This window comes from Sphaerodactylus townsendi, linkage group LG03 (assembly GCF_021028975.2).
Source record: "Sphaerodactylus townsendi isolate TG3544 linkage group LG03, MPM_Stown_v2.3, whole genome shotgun sequence".
Classification (NCBI taxonomy): domain Eukaryota; kingdom Metazoa; phylum Chordata; class Lepidosauria; order Squamata; family Sphaerodactylidae; genus Sphaerodactylus; species Sphaerodactylus townsendi.
The window spans coordinates 101985651-102002637 of record NC_059427.1 but is presented as its reverse complement, the minus strand read 5'-3'; the positions used below and the strand labels follow the sequence as shown (position 1 = coordinate 102002637).

At 40.3% G+C, this 16987-nt stretch overlaps 1 protein-coding gene across 1 annotated transcript in view; it reads left to right on the top strand.

The window, feature by feature from the left end:
- The window catches only part of WWC1 (WW and C2 domain containing 1), a 35980-nt gene extending 20526 nt beyond the window's left edge, over positions 1 to 15454 (top strand). Inside the window, exons 10-15 of the mRNA XM_048490580.1 lie at positions 1834 to 1984; positions 4518 to 4682; positions 9473 to 9565; positions 10295 to 10525; positions 12157 to 12278; positions 12782 to 15454. Of these exons, the coding sequence (XP_048346537.1) occupies positions 1834 to 1984; positions 4518 to 4682; positions 9473 to 9565; positions 10295 to 10525; positions 12157 to 12278; positions 12782 to 12848 (829 nt within the window). The 3' untranslated portion in view covers positions 12849 to 15454. The remainder of the gene's footprint in view (positions 1 to 1833; positions 1985 to 4517; positions 4683 to 9472; positions 9566 to 10294; positions 10526 to 12156; positions 12279 to 12781) is intronic.
- The last annotated feature ends 1533 nt before the right edge of the window (positions 15455 to 16987 follow it).

Genomic DNA, 16987 nt, shown 5'->3' with positions numbered 1-16987 from the left:
TAGGATCAACTTCTCCTCCATAAAATCTGGTCCAAGCCCCTTTTAAAGCTATCCAGGTTAGTGGCCATCACCACCTCCTGTGGCAGCATATTCCAAACACCAATCACACGTTGCATGAAGAAGTGTTTCCTTTTATTAGTCCTAATTCTTCCCCCCAGCATTTTCAATGAATGCCCCCTGGTTCCTAGTATTGTGGGAGAAAGAGAGAAAAATTTCTCTCTTGGCTCAACATTTTTTTCAAATTACCCTATGTATAAATTTTGTAGACTTCAATCCATATCCCCCCTCAGTCAGCCTCCTCTCCAAAACTAAAGGGAGTCCTGCAAACGCTTTGCAAGCCTCTCCCTCATAGGGAAGGTGCTCCAAGATCCCTCAATCATCCTTTTGTTGCTCCTTTCTCTCTGCACTTTTTCTATCTCCTCAATATCCTTTTTTGAGATGTGGCGACCAGAACTGGGACACAAGTACTCCAAGTGTGAGTCGCACCTAACTGCTTTCTTTTATATAAAGGGGCATGACAATCTTTTGCAGTTTTATTTCTCAATTCCTTTTCTTCTAATGATCCCCAAGCATAGAGTTTGCCTTTTTTACAGGCTGCTATGCATTGAGTTGACATTCCCATGGAAGTCCATATCAACTAAGGCAGCTTAAATCCCTTTCCTGGTCTGGTGACTGATAGCACTGACCCCTGTAGCGTGGCATTATGTGAAGTTTGGATTTTTTTTGCCCCTATGTGCATCACTTTACATTTTGCTACATTGGAACTGCATTTGCCATTTCTGGGCCCACTCCACCCTAATTCCTATCAAGGTCCGCTTTGGAGCTCTTTCGCAATCCTTTTAAAGTGGTTCTCACCCAACCCCTACCTAATTTGGTATCATCTGCAAACTTGGCCACCACGCTAACCCACCCCCACTTCCAGGGTCATTTATGAATAGGTTAAAGAGCACTGGTCCCAAAGTCGAAGCGGATCCTTGGGGGGACACCACTCACCACATCTTTCCATTGTGAGAACTTCCCATTTACACTCCACTCTTTGTTTCCTGTTTCTCAACCAGTTTTAATCCATGGGAGGACTTCCCCTCTTATTCCTTCATTTGCTGAGTTTTCTCAACAGTCTCTGGTGAGGAACTTCTGTCAAAAGCCTTTTTGGGAAATCCAAGTAGACAATGTCCACTGGTTCCCTCCTTATCCCACATATATCTGTTTTACACCTCTCAAAGAACTTCTAGTAAGTTTGTAAAGACAGGGATTTGCCTCTGCAAAAGCCATGCTGACTCTTTCTCAACAGGTCTTGCTTTTCTACATGTTTTATAATTTTATCTTTAATGATAGATTCTACTAATTTACCAGGAACAGATGTCAAACTGACTGGCCTGTAATTTCCCGGGTCCCCCCTAGATCCTTTCTTAAAGATTGGTGTGACATTGGCCATCTTCCAGTCTTCAGGGATGGAGCCTGATTTCAGGGATAAGTTGCATATTAAAGTGAGAATAACATTTGTAGTAAAACCATATAAAACTAGATTCTTGCTAGGGGGAAGGAAGATCTTATATGTTCAGAATTTCCAGATGCAATAAACAAAGGTGCAATGAACAAAGATTGAACTGGAATGTGATGCAAGACACTTGTAAATGAACTCTACTGTTGCTTCTCTCCAACCTCTGCCTTTCTTATTTCAGTCCATCTTGTAACACAGTGGTGTATCTTGTAGCACTGAAGAGAACTGAGACAATGCCATTGTGTCAGGAATGCCATTAGTGTTACCAAAGCTTTCTAGACTGGTATGTCACATCTTCCCTGCATGTTATCAAGCAGTTTTGTTTGTCACAGGCAAGATGAGGAAGATACTGAACAAGAGCAAGACTGCAATAGTGAAAATGAAGTGGAAGAAGAGGAGGAAGAATTTTATGGTGATAAGCTAGTATGGGGTGCTGAAGAGACTCCCTCAACCTTCTCACAGGCACATTTAGCAACTCTCAAGGTAAAGGCATCAAGGAAGCAGTGTCCTTTACAAGCCAGTGGTAACTGAAAGGATAAGCTGACCTCAGCACTCTGCCATTGCTGCAGTGCTCTTGTTTCACCTCTAATGTGCTTCTTATTTTCTGCCTACCTGTGATTTAATTCTCTTTGCTAAGGTTTTCTCATATGAAAAAAATCTAAAGTGCTACCTGGCATGATTTCCCACATTTTGAAATGTAAGAGAGAAGATGTTAAAAAGCTGGAAGCCCTCAGTATTATTGCAGATATTTCCTCCCTTGTAGCCTACAAACATAATTCCTAAGACCTTGTACGACAGGACAATACTAACTTACTTTTGCATCAACTGGAGCTTCCATTCAGTGATCATCTTACCACAAAGTAAGCTTTGGATCTTGAACTGGATGAGATTTGTCACTGTAGTACAGCCATGTAGCTTAGTGCTTGGTGAATTGTACTAACAAAGTCTGTCCATTATGAACAGTTTCAAATATAATCCTGTCAGAAAAAGCAGTATATCCATGCAGCTCCATCAGCATAAACAAATATTTGCATAGGCAAACTAAGTTAGGCTCATCCTTCCAAGCACAGTTATGTGCTTGTCATGTAAATTCTAGGTGTCCTGTGCAACAGGCTTCTAGGGACCAACTGCTTAGCCTGGCTAAAATGGAAAAAAAAATGTGTGACTTGGGCCTCCGTGGATAGGAAGGACTCCAGGATCACACCCAGGCTTTTGGCAAAGGAAAAGGTGTTAAAGCCTCACCCAAAACTGGCAGCTGGAACCCCTGCTCTGACTTGCCCAGCCACAGGACCCCCCCCTTTTTTTTTTTTACTGAATTTAGTTTCAGCCTGCTCTGGGATAACCATCCTGCCACAGCTTCCAAGCACTGGGCCAGAACATCCATGGCGGTGATCAGCTGACTTTTCATCAACATATTGGTGGCAACCTAGGCCAAAGCTGCAAATCAGCAGTGCCAGGGGTTGCATGTAGATGTTAAATAATATCAGGGAAAATATTGCCCTTCTCCCTGCAGTACCTCACAAACAAGAGGGTGTCACCGAGACATCTTCTCCCCTAGGGCTACCTGCTGTTCCCCCTCATGGAGGAATGAAACCAACCACTTTAGGGTCATCCCCTGCAGTGGTTCCAAAGGTCTTAATCGACTGTGTCAGATGCTGTGGTGGGATCTAAAAGCACCAGCAGCGCTGACTCACTTTGGTCCAGCTGGAGTTGGAGCTCGTGGATGATAGCAACCAGTGCAGTCTCCATTTTGTGGCCAGGGTAGAAGCTGGACTGGAATGGATCCAGAGCTGATGTGTCATCCAAAAAAGCTTGCAGTTGCTCCATTACTGCTCTCTCAACTACCTTACCCAAAACAGTAGGTTTGAAACTGGATGGTAGGTGAATATATCTAAAGGATCCAATGATGGTTTCTTCAAGAGCGGCCATACTACCGCCTCCTGTAACCTCCCTAGGAAAAATCCCTGCTGGAGGGAGATATTGATTATTTCCAACAGAGGTCCTTGTACTTCATCACTTCCAACCCAGATCAAGGGGGCAGGTGGTGAACTTCACAGCCACTAGCATCTTGTCGACATCATCCTCAGAGAGCAGGCTGAAGTGGTCCAATAATAGACCTGAAGATGGCCAAGGGGCCTCTAGTTCATTCACTACATCAAAAGTTGGTGGGAGAACTATGTAAACTTCTTTGGATCCCCATTGGGGAGAAAGGCAAGGTACAAATGAATTTAGTTAATGAATAGATCACAAAGAGGGCCCCTGGATTCTATCCTCCTTCCATTATTTCCCCCCACACCTTCAGCTTCTTATAAAGTCTATTCCAATTTTGTGTTAGCTGTTCCATTTGCAGTTCCTGAATGCTGGCCTTGGTTTATAACATCTAAAATAAGTTGCAGTGTTCTGTCGTAGACATTGTTCAAAATTATTCAGCCTTTATTGATCTGATTAGTAATCCATAATATTGATGTGCATTTTTTCAAAAGGAGAGCGTTGTGTGTATAAACTAGTTACAGTAGTTCTCATTAAACATAGCAGAGACCCTGTTCAGAAGCAGCCTACAATAGAATCCCTAAGAGTTATTGATAACATTTCAAAGGCCTCATTGTAACATAGTTTAAATGTTCTTAAACCATTGAAGTTAATAAGCTAAGGCTTAATCACACATAATTTAGTATGCTGTGGAATTGTAGTTGTTGTGGAATTGTAGTGTCTCCTGTATTTCTGTTCAGTTTTTGCAGTACTTCTAAAAGATTTTTTCTCCTGTGAAATTTAATGGAAGCAATACATGTTTTGAAGGTGCCATGTTGGTGTTCTGTGATTTTGCTGTGTATCATAACTGCAAAGAAGATGTAGTAATCACTTTTAGGTTTTAAGCTAGTTGAGTGTTCATGGGTCTAATGCATACTATTGAACTTTACTTTTGTATGTTGATTTTGCCCTTTGGATGGCTTTTGTACTGTGATACTCTGGTGGAGCAAGCTACACTGAATCATCTCTTCTCTCTTTTCTTTCCAAGGTGGATAAAGAGACCAACACAGAGAGTTTCACACATTCTTCCATCGTAGTTCGTCCAAAAGACAAAAGATCATCAAACCCACCCCAAACTCCTTTTGTTAGAGGCAGCACAATAATACGTTCCAAAACTTTTTCTCCAGGACCACAGAGCCAATATGTGTGTCGGGTAAGGAAAATGTGTGTTAGTCTCCTCACTAACCTCAGTGTAGTACTGAGTGTAGTACTAATAAGAACCTTACTTTAAATACACTATTCTTACACTAGGATGTTTTGATTCTTCTTCAGTAGGAGTTAAGGAAATGCTTTAATTCTATTTCCAGCTGGAGAAAATATTTGAATGTCACTGATGTCATAGTACACATACTTTTTTCACATAAAAGTGATTATTAAGTATATAGAAAGAAGTTGACTTCTTGAGGAAGAGGTGTGCCCTCTGCAAAGCAAAGCCTTTACAAATTTTTTGGAGTTCTTTGAGATAGTCGGAACATCTATGCAATTATGGATCCATACATGGTTTTGCTCTTGATCTGGATGGCCCAGGCTAGTTTGATCTTGTCAGATCTTAAAAGCTAAGCAGAGTCAGCCCTTGTAACTTCTTGGATGGGAGACCACCAAGGAACACCAGGATTACTGTGGAGAGGAGGGCAATGGCAAACCACCTATGTTAGTTTCTTGCCTTGAAAATCCTACTGGGGTGCCCTAAACTGGCTGCGGCTTGATGGCACTTTACACACACACACAAATGGTTTTGAAAAACAGTGAGCAGAGGGTAGGAGCAAACCTGTCAGTTTGCTCAGTGGGTAAAAGCAAGTGGCAGAGTCTACCCAAATGCTGTATTGGTTCTGATATAATGCAACTTGTTTTCTGATAACCTGGATTAAGATTGGAGAAGTGAGATGGCCAAATTAGCAGATTATACCAAAGCGGTATTTACAGGGAAAAGTTAACTACAGTTATGTTAAAATGTTATGTTAAAATGCACAAATCCAGTTTATGGTTGGGCCTAGAAATGCATCTCAGCATCCTGCCTACTCCTCCTTTCCTTCTTGAATGGAGTATGATAAAAGAATCCCATTTAGAAAATAATTCCAATTACCCGTGATGTTTGAATGTATGCTAATGCACAGGTTACTGAAAACTGGTTTCCTGGAAAAACATACTTTGGTTAGCCCATATGCCTGCATTTGTACATAATGTGGAAAAGGGAGGCTAGCAACAAACTAGGTTTGTGTATGTGTTAACCATAGTTAACTGTGTCATCTGAGCACGGCTGAATTAATCAGGATGGTGAAAACCCATGAGAAATGTGCAGACTCTAAAAGAATTCATACTGAGGTTCTAAATGTAAAATAGTGTAAAGTTATCCTTGTTTGGGCAAGTAATCCTAACTAGTCATGGGGTTGTTGATTAACATTGAATGGCCAGGAAAATGATCTTAAGGTTGTGAAAAATAGTTCTACATAGACATCTAGTTGATATATGGTACTTTTGAAAACAGCAAATTCCATATTATAGATTGAAAAATTATTTTATATAAATCTGGAATGTTCGGAATACTATGTACAATCTGGCTATCTCATGTTGAGAAAGGATCTTAATCCTGTAAAAATGCACTTAAGTGCAACCAAAAAGATCAAGAATTTAGATCAATTTTCATATGAAGGAAGACTGCAGCATCTTCCTAGTTTAGGAAAAGACAACTGAGGGGAAGAGGTGTGAGGAAGATTTATAAAATAGTGAATTAATAGGCCATTACAAACACATTACAATAGCCATAGGCCATTACAAACACATCAACAGTTATCTCAAACATCAGTACATAATAAATTAAAATACAACATTGACTAAGATATACAACAATATACCAATAAAATCTAACAATCTATAGAATCAGATCAAAAATTTGGTCTCTTAGCAACCACATTGAACCTAATTTTCTTTGCTGCCAGGGCATATAGAGACATTCTATGAGAGACGTACTTAACAGAATCATATAACAAAAATGTATCCCTGGGTTCCTCATACAACAGACAGTCAAATATATAATGGGGTAGGTCATTTAGTGTTAGAGATCCACAGATTCAAAAGCATTGGCCTTTGGCTCCTCACAGTAGTGTTCGACCGATACAACTGTTGGCATTGTCTGAAAGTGTAAAGATATGAAGGCCATGATAAGATTTTGATTTGAGATATTGACTATATAGGAAGCTCTAAGATGATCACTTCTGAATAATTTAAAACATGGAGCAGTCTCCGATTTCCAAATTAGTGATCTATCCATCAAAGTGTCAAATTTATAAATGCGTTCTCTAAGTTGAGAATTGTCTGATGATGACCCTAGAAGGTCGTCTGGGATTGAGTGTTAGGATAGTATATTATTAGGGAAATCAAGGTGTGTTGGATCATTAGATAGCGTAAGATTAAATGATTGACTACTAAGTGATTTTAGTCTAGCTGTCCTGTTTTTTCCCTGTGGTTTTAGAACAGCTAGATGTGCCCTAGCAAGTCTTGTCTTATGGAGCTGATCGTGCGGGCTACTTACAGATGGCGTGTAGATGATCTAGCCGACTTTTGGTGCTCAGCTAGCTCCAAGTTCAGTCTTTGGCAATGTTGCTCTAAGGGGGGAGGTGGGCTGGAGGGATTGCTTGTTTGAGGCGCTGGAGGTGGGCTCTGAGAGCACACCGAATCGCTGAAGAGCCAAGCAGATGGTCCTGGCACTGGTCTGTTAGTGCGGGGTGGTGTTTCTGGGTTGAATTGCTGCACTTGCACTGCTCTCCGCTCTTCTATTGGTGGATCTGATGATCTGATGCTGCTTTGTTGACAGCTGGCTCTTCCTCCTCATCCGAGCTGCAGTTGCTGTCACTCTAAAAGCCAAGGAATGTTCCTTTGCTACTGGTGGAGAGAGCGAGAGTGGGGTGTGGCTGGCTGCTTTCACTTTCAAACCTGTAAAATGTCCTCTCGCCTGGGCGGAGGCAAGGACAGAGGGCTGGCCATGACATCTGTCTTGTGAATTAGAGAATGCTATGTTTTATAGCATGTTCTGAATTGTGCTCAGGTGGAAATTTGTTTGCAATGTTGCCTTAGGGGGTTAGGCGTTATTCATTGTTTGTTGACTTGAAGAGACATTTCTGCGTGGAACAAATGCAAATTAATCTACATATGTTACTAGTGGTTCAATTCCTGAAGTGATTGCTACATGTGTTTTCACATTGTAGTGTTCATTGATCCAGAGAGGAGGAAACACAATGTTTGACTCAATTACTACAGAATTTCTTAGAAAAGCTTCCTATTATATGATCTACAAACCACTGTAGTTTCATTTCCATAGTTCGCTTCCTCTGTTCTTCTCTATCTAAGTCTGCAAAGTAGGATATGGACCATTTTTGGCAGATATTTTCAGACCACACTATGTTGAGTGCAACTCAGATTTTGTTGAACACCCACACTGCTGCCACTCTGCTATCTGGAAACCAAACATATGTATGCCTGTAGGGCTAATACCAAAATGTGTGGATGGCCTGTACCATTGTTAATGCAGCTTACTGATGAATAAAATGTATTCACAAGAGAACAAACAATGTATGTGTATGTATGTGACTATCTTTAGAAGAGCTAAGTGCTAGAACTCATAATAAAAATTTGAAAGTACATTATTTTTGCTTTCAGTTGCAATTTATGATGTCAAGCATGAATGTATCCAGTGCATGAAAGTTATGCTTGCTTGGGGCCATCTCTTTGATTAAATATGTATTCATAACTAATTAGTTCCGAGAGACAGGATCAGGAGAAACTATAAATAACTTCTCCCTTTAACTTCAGTCCGTGCTATGAACAGGGAATATGCTATCAGGAAGGGCCTTTCAAGAAAAATCGCCTCACTGTGCTGAGGAATAAGGTGTTCCTTATGAACATCAAGGCTATCTGTTGCAAAAAGGTCTGATACGGTTGCTGCTTCCAAATTCAGAAGCTGTCAGGTTTGTCAGCTATCCATTTTTCCTTTGATTTAGCTGCACGTTGAACGTTCTGCAGTAGGCTAGACCTCTAAATTGAATCATCGTTTTTTTTTTTTAGAGAGGCTTTGGGACATCAAGCCATGGAACAAGTAACACATAACAGGAGCATTCAGGCATGGCAAGATGGCTGGATGCTCACTGCAGTGAACAGTAGATTCTCTGAAACATTTTCTAACTCTTGCTACAATTAGCTATCCCAGATAGAATGTACTGGGTTTGTGTTTAAAGCGAGGGTTGTTTTTTAATTAATAAATGTAATTTGTCTGATTTTCATGGGAAAAAATATGAAACTGCTTCTTTTTTTGTTAATAGAAAGCTTTGGGCGATGTCTTAAATATGTGAGACACTATCACCAGAAATATCCAAAGAGCTTGACGGGAGTGCTTTACATCCTGATATGGAAGTAAATGGGCCTCGCACTTGTACCTTAAGATCTCTCAGTGACCCAGGAATGGAGACCTGTCATTATTCTGTCCCAGTGATGTTGATGTTCAGAAGCAGCTGTAGGAGTGCAACATTAAGTGTTGGAATTTTGTTCATTCAGTATTACGGATAGGATCATGAATGACAGAATGTGGATGTCAAACTTGTGTGCGCAACCATGCTTGGCTATCTATCTACATTGTAGCACCAACATAACCTTATGTATTGGGTTCAGAAAGAGCAGCAGTTAATATAAATTTCTCTGAGCAATTAGCTGCAGATTTTAAGAGATGGGCTTGCCAGTCTTTTTGGTTCCACATCGATACAAGAATAAGTTCTGTGATCTGTTTTGGAAAGGGATTTGAGTGCTAGAACTCAGAATGCTTTTGTGAAGATGCTTCATTGCTATTTTTATTGCTTTCTCATCTAGCCTTTATTAGTGTAGCGCCTTCTTTTACAGATAGTTGTGGAACAATTCAGTCTCACTGTCTTAATGCCATGCTATTGATTTCTTTTTCAGCTGAATCGCAGTGATAGCGATAGTTCAACTCTGTCTAAGAAACCACCCTTCATCCGAAATGCCGTGGAGAGGCGAAGTGTCAGGATGAAAAGGGTAAAAAAACTGTTGACATATTCTTTCTTAGTTGGAATTATGAAATTATGGTGAGCTCCATATATTTTGCAGAAACTAACCACATTTCAAAAAGAATAGTTTCTTAGTAAGAAAGGCAGGTCCTGAGCATATATTTTAGTATGCATGTTGCATATTTCCAGCAAGAGCCTTTAAAATTGCTTGCTGTCCACGGAGATTACTTTTTCTGTGAACGCATGAATCTGCCTTATACTGAATGAGACCCTTGGTCCATCAAAGTCAGTGTTGTTTACTCTGACTGGCAGTGGCTTTCCAGGGTACCAGGCAGAGAAAAGTCTTTCACAGCACCTACTGCCAGGGATCGAACCGGAGACTTTCCTCATGCCAAGCAGTAACACTGAGCTCCAGCCCCTGTGGTTTTCATTAATGTGCTAATGGCACATCACATTGTAAATCGTGTGGCATGTAGTCTTGAAGAACATTGAAACTGTCAGTATTTGACATTTTAACTTTGTTTGCCTCAATTGTAAGCATTTAAAGGCACCCTTTTGTAAAATGTGTTTTTTGGTAAAAATGTGTTTTTCTTAATATTTTTAAGGATTCATTGTTATTTTCAGCCTGGTAACAACCATACTACCAGGTATGTCGGTAATAAAATTATTTTGGTGAGATAAGACTAAGAACTATGCATATGTGAAAGATTTTTTTTATTCAACACATCTATACATATCTTTTTCTTCTCCCTCGTAGTCTTCAATTCAGAACATTGGAGGTGAACGTCTAATCCGTACCTCTCTAGACCTTGAACTGGATTTGCAGGCTTCAAAGACCTGGCACAATCAGCTGATACACGAAATCTCTGCTTTGAAACAGCTGAAGGAACAATTAGAACAAGCTCAAAACCAGGGGGGGAATGAGCTACCTGACTTTGTAAAGGAGGATGAGCAATTTCAGATCCTGCTGAGGCTAGTGGAGAAACGGGCAAGTATTTTTGTAACTGCACAGTGATTTTCACAATCATTTTATCAAAACAATTTCAATTCTTCTTGGGTTTTTTGTCCATTTGTTTTGCTTATAGTGAATCCTCTTAGCTCTTATGAATTACTTTCACCAGTGTCAAATACATGATTATATATTGTAGGCTCTGTGTTCCAGTGGGAATTGTCTTGTCCCTGCCCTGTGACCAGAGGTGGGATCCAGCAGGTTCTCACAGGTTCCCGAGAGTAGGTTACTAATTATTTGTGTGTGCCAAGAGGGGGTTACTAATTGGTGATTTTGCCACGTGATTTTTGCCTTAGTTATGCCCCTCCTCTCAGCAGTAGCCCGCAGAACTTAAAGCAGTCTAGCAGGAGGTGCACCGGCGTGCATGGCAGCCTGCGCCTGCGTGCATTCATTTCCCGCCCAAGGACTGGCGCAGTGGCTGCATCCTTGCCACAGCCCCGCCCAGGAATGCCCTGTCCCAGAATGCCCGGCCACGCCCACATCATGCCCCTCCCAGCCCCATTGGTGCTACGCCACAATTTGAATCCCACCACCATGGGAACCTGTTACAAAAAAATTTGGATCCCACCACTACCTGTGACCCACACTTTCCAGCCACCATTACCTAGATAAAAAGTCATGTCACATATGGTGAAAGATCATCTTCATCTGTGTTTAAATGTTTCTGAATTGACCTTATGTCATCACAAGCACATTAGAAGATGAATGTGTACTTATAACTACATTCAGGAGGGCAATATCTGAAGATATTATGATCAATTTAAGTGCAGCCATCCGGAGTTTTCAGAAGTATTCCCAACCTGTATGCAATATATCGTTTAGTTGTTATTTTAATCATAAAGTGAAAATTGTAGTAGTTGTTCACAATAAGCATAATTTGAAAAAATCAGTTAATAGGCAGAGTTTCAAAATTACAGTTTAAATGCCATAGATGGGATGATGGGGAAAAGATGTGTGTTTGTATTTGTTTATATAGATATACACACACATCTTCCACATACAAAGTTGGAGGATACTGCTTAGTAACCTTTCCAGTCAAAATCCCAATGCTAATGTTTAAATTCATTCCTCTCCTTACCTTTTACCAGTATTTGACTGTTTGCTTGGCTAGTATCCAGACATGGGGTCATACCTTGCATGAAAAATGTATATTTAATTTTAATGTATTTTATTATTTGTATTATCAGTAGTTGCAAAACAAGTATACGTGAGGACTTGCTTTATTCCCCCTCTTTGAATTTGTACAAATAGCCCTCCTCATCCCTCGCTTGTCTAACTGTTGTGCCTGATAACAGAGTTATGAAGCATTAATCTTGCAAAACAGCAAGCACCAGGTATCAGTGTCAATCTTAATGTTTTCCTCCCTGCTCCCTCCCATATATACCCCCCACAGCACAGTGGTGTATGAACTGTGCTGACAAGAAATCCTTTATAAATTCTCAGTCCTTTTATCGCTTCTGTGGTTTATGACTTCAAGTAAATCACTCTCCCAAGAATGCCATATGCTGGACATTGATGTTAAGTTCTTTGTCTACAAGGAGGATGTTAGATTAGAGAAGAGCCTATTGTACTCCTGTTTAAACTAACAGTGCCATTTCTCATTCACTTAGGCTGAAAAAGATGAGCGGAAGTGTGAGTTGAAAGCTGATAAAATGATGAGAGCAGCTGCTAAAGATGTACATAGACTACGTGGGCAGAGTCGGAAGGAGCCCCTGGAGGTGCAGTCATTTAGGTAGGAGAACAAATTACAGCTTTATTTAAATACCTGGCTTCCCCCTTTTGAAGTAGCTTCACTTACCAGCAGCGTAAAACCACTGAGCTGTAGAAAGAAATTAACCAGTCATGCTGGTATCATGGTTGCCCTCTGATAATGAGTGACAACATTGAACAGCATTTTCTAAGAACATCCTCTGTGATATTCTTATCTAGCAGTAGCACAATGCTGTTTTACCTGTCAGATCTCTTTGTTTAATGATTGAGCTACCTTCTGTTGTATTCTTATCAATCCCAAAACAGTGTGGTATTTGCAAAAATGGCTTTTTGTAAGAGTTCAGCTTGATTTACTACAATAAAATCTTTTGGCTCAATCCAAAGGGGTTAACAGGTCCTGCACTGTGGCACAACTCAATGTTGTTCTCTCTCTCTCTCTCTCTCTCTCTCTCTCTCTCTCTCATATATTTCCAAGCCTTAGCATTCTTACAGTTATTAACAATTGATGTTGGTCTTGTTTTTCAGAGAAAAAATGGCATTTTTCACACGACCAAGGATCAACATTCCAGCTCTTTCTGCGGATGATGTTTAATCTCTTTTTAAGTATTTCTTTCTCCGGCCACGTTGAAAAGTATCATTTGGTTTTGCTGAAGTTTATTTATGTGGTATTATAAAGGTACCAGGTCATTTGTATTTTGTTGGCTTTGTCAGCTCTCTGCTGAGATTCTTAGTTTTGAAAACTAAGACTCTTAGCTTTGTGAAAAACAGCATTAAAATGACACGATTACATCATTTGTATATTTAGCAATGTATTTTGGGGGATGAATGTTTAAATATGAACAAATACAGCTCAAAATGTTGTTTAAATAAGACTCCATTTAGATGCTTTGTACAGTTCTATTTTTTTAAAGGAAACTTTACCACAATAAAATTGCATCTGGATGAACATCAGTTCTACAAAGCATAACCCAGCTCTTGTAAGCTTTTGCTAGTTTACATATTTTTGTACACAGAAAAGAGGATGCAAAAAGCCATTACAAAATTAATTTTGAAAGAGCTGACTATTCCACGAGCTGTGAAACACTTCCATTGCCTTCTAGGTCATAAAAAAATGGGTGTGGAGTTCACACTGCTTTGTGCACTTTAATTTGGAGATTCTTTCAGCTCCTTTTTATGTTTTATCCCTGAAGTTACAAAAGTCCAATGACCTCTCTACTACAGGAAGAGAGAAGTTGGGAACATCCATTTTAGCCTTTCCATTGACTCCATTTTTTGCTTAACAATGTCCTGATTCACTAACAGTGAAACGACTTCATTAAAAAAAATACTTAAGTTTATTTCTTACATGTTCAAGTCATTGTAGGATTACATTATGATTTGTTTTCTAATGGCCTATGAAGAACAGCAACCAGGTGCTCAGGAGCAGCAGCAGCAGAAGGCCCTTGCTTTCACATCTTGCCTGTGAGCCCCCAAAAGCATCTGGTAGGCCACTGCGAATAGCAGAGCGCTGGACTAGATGGACTCTGGTCTGAATCCAGCAGGCTCTTTCTTTTGTTCTTAACCATTAAGGGGATGTCAAAATAAAGCTTTTCTTTGCCCATTTTTTTTCATAAAATCCATATTCTTAAAAAAACACTTGTAGTTTTGTTCTCTCACCATGTAATTCAAAGATTTATTTTTACCCCTTTTGAAAACTACTGCTGAACAAGATGTTACGAAGCCTTATCTAAGATTACCATAACTTTGGCTCATTCTGCACAACACAAATAAAACATCTTGCAGATGTTTTAGAAAGAACCATTTTGACTTTTTGACTTGTCCACATAACATGTGGGGGGAAGCATTCCAGGAGAAAACAGTTATTTTGTCCACTAGCCTCCCAGTTTTCCCTTTCACTTTGTGCACTTCATGCCCACTGTTTTCTGCCACTTCAGGCTTCTCCATGCCACCCGCCATTTGCAGAAGATTCCCACAGATGTTTGCTCTTCTTTCAGCTTATCCGCCTGGCATTTCTGTTTATAAAGTACATTAATAAAGGTAGTTTTCACTGCCCATTCTACGCATGTGTCATTATTCCTTTCTTTTTGATGAGGAGACTTCAAAGTTAGGAAGACTCATCTCATATCGAGTCTTCGTAGCTTCAAAGACACCTCATTGAAAACAAAAAAAGGAAAAATGACATGTGCAGGATCGGCAGTGAAAGCCAACTTTATTCATGTACTTTAACAATTGAAATGGCAGGTGGATGAGCTGTAAGCAGAGCAAAAGTCCATGGGAACCTTCTGCAAATGGTGGGTGGCACAGAGAAGCCTGGAGCAGCAGAAAACAGCAGGCATGAGCTGCAAAAACTGAAATGAGAGCTTCACAAGTCGGGCTTTCTGCACAGCAAGCAGGAAATGTTTTCTAAGTCACTTCCAGAAAAAAGTTGCTAATTTAGCATTTTCAAAATAAAACTTTTTCAGAAAAAATGAATGTCTTCCACACATTTTGGGGGGGAAACTATGGAACTGCACCTCAAGACTTTTTATTTGTGTTGTGCAGAATGGCCCTTCGTCCGTAGTTTTCCACATTGTTGTTACCATTTGTTTAAAAATCCATCTTGTGAAGTATTTCTCACTTGTGCACACAAAGGTGTTTCCTTGTTTGCACTTTCACATTCCCACCAATCTTTCTAAATACTAGCCCCATGCAGGTAGTACATTCTAGACCAAGGGACCAACCTGGTATGAATCTGTAGCATGTACCCCTCTCCATCACAGCAAAGAGAAAGCAACACATGAATTAGTCAAAATTGCATTTACCATTCTTCACGAAGAACCAAATTTTAAAATCTGTTTGTTGTGGACAACTCTTGATCAAGTGGGATTCAAACTAGTGTATTTGTTACTTTCTCCTGTTCTCTAACTGTTACTGTCATATTTTGTCCCTCACACTCACATTTGCCTATAGCCAGCATGAGAACTTTACTAATAATAGCTAGAGTACAATGGGACAGAAATACAATGGCCTTAAAAGGTCCACAAACCAGATGCGCCTTCATGAATAAAGCCAACGAGTGATTTAAAACTGGAAGTCTCTTGAGATGTACATATTCCTTTTTCATGTATAAAACACTTTATTAGACAAGCACTAAATGATTGAATTTATATCTATTTTAAATTTTGTCAGGATTAAGATTAAAATTGCTATAGAAATTTACTTACCTGATTCTGTGTCTTCTTTGTTGTTGCTAGAGCTTACAGTTGAAATATAGATCTCAGTGAACATTTAAATCTGGCTTGAATTAGAGGAAGGAGGAGTAGATTCTGCAGGGAGAATTAAAATGGTACATGACCCTGGAATAATATTGCTGTAATTTTTTTAAAAAAAAAGCATTGAGGATTGCGTTCTCATTTTTGTCAAAGGACAACAAATAACAATGGATAACTTTAATTGCTCTCTAATGACTTGACTCGGTGGTTCTTTAACAAAATCCTACCATCAGAGATCCCAGAGAAGTCCAAAATACTTTGCAAACTATAAAATAGCCACTTTCCAAATCCTTCCTGGCCATAATCTGGGCAAAACACTCCCATCACTATCCAGAAGGATAGTAACTTGTATTAGCAACAGAGGCACTTATACCAGCACTGAGAAGCAGCATGGCTATGTATCACTTGGACACAAACACTACAACTGTGCCAGCACTCTTTTGGGGCTGGAGGTTGTGTCAACAACAATGGAAATGTTCCTGGGGATGGAGCTGACTTTATTTGGCTTCTTGAGGCCTTTCAGCCCAGGAACACCTTCTTTCGCTGGTATGAATGTATGGTATCAAAAAGGCAGGTGCAGCACAGTTAGTAAGTTTTGTCTCTTTTTTTTCACTTGACACACCTTTGCAAACCTCTTTGGGGGCAGTAGGGCTGTGCTGTGCCACGCTCATCTCACTGCCCATCTACCCCCCCCCCTTTCCAGCTTTATGAGAACAATTCCAATAGCTATTTCATTTCCATTCACATTTCTTTAGAACCAGCATGTATGTCCAATGCAAGCAGCCATTCAACAAGAAATGTGAGCACCACCCCTATTCCAACCATACCTTGCAGAAGGGAGTTCTTCATTACTTGGCTACAATAGGTTGAATCCCACAGAACCATTCCATTAATGTGGCAGAAGGAGACCCTAGATTTTGCTCTTTTTGCATCTGGGGAATGCTTCCACCAAATAAATATATGCTCCTTTAGTAGAATGGATTCACAGGATCCAATCCAATATGATTACACCATTTTTACAACTATAATTGAATAATTTTCTTTGTGGATTAGAAAAATGCTGCTGTTTCCTAATCAGCTATATTAATGGCCCAATCCTAAGTGGGGGTGGGGGAGCTGAAGGCAGTGGTGCCCTATGCCAGTGGATTTGCTCCCCCCAGGACACATATCCTGGTGGAGGAGCAAATCTACCAGTGGGCAGCCGCTGTAGCCTGCCAGAGTGCTCCAACTTGGCAGAAAGTGCTGTATCAGCACGCCTGCTGGTTCTGCCAGCTTAGCGGAGGCATTCCAGAAGTGTGGCCGGGGATGGGGCTGACAATTGGCTTCCACCCTGCCATTGCCTCCTGGGACCCTGGTGCCCAGGGCATGGACTTACACCATCCTTTAGGGTGACATAAGCTCATTGAGCCCAATGAAGGGCTTTTCAGTGGCAGGGAGGCTGGGTTTGCTTTTTCCCTCTCTGCCCTGCTGAAAAGTCCCC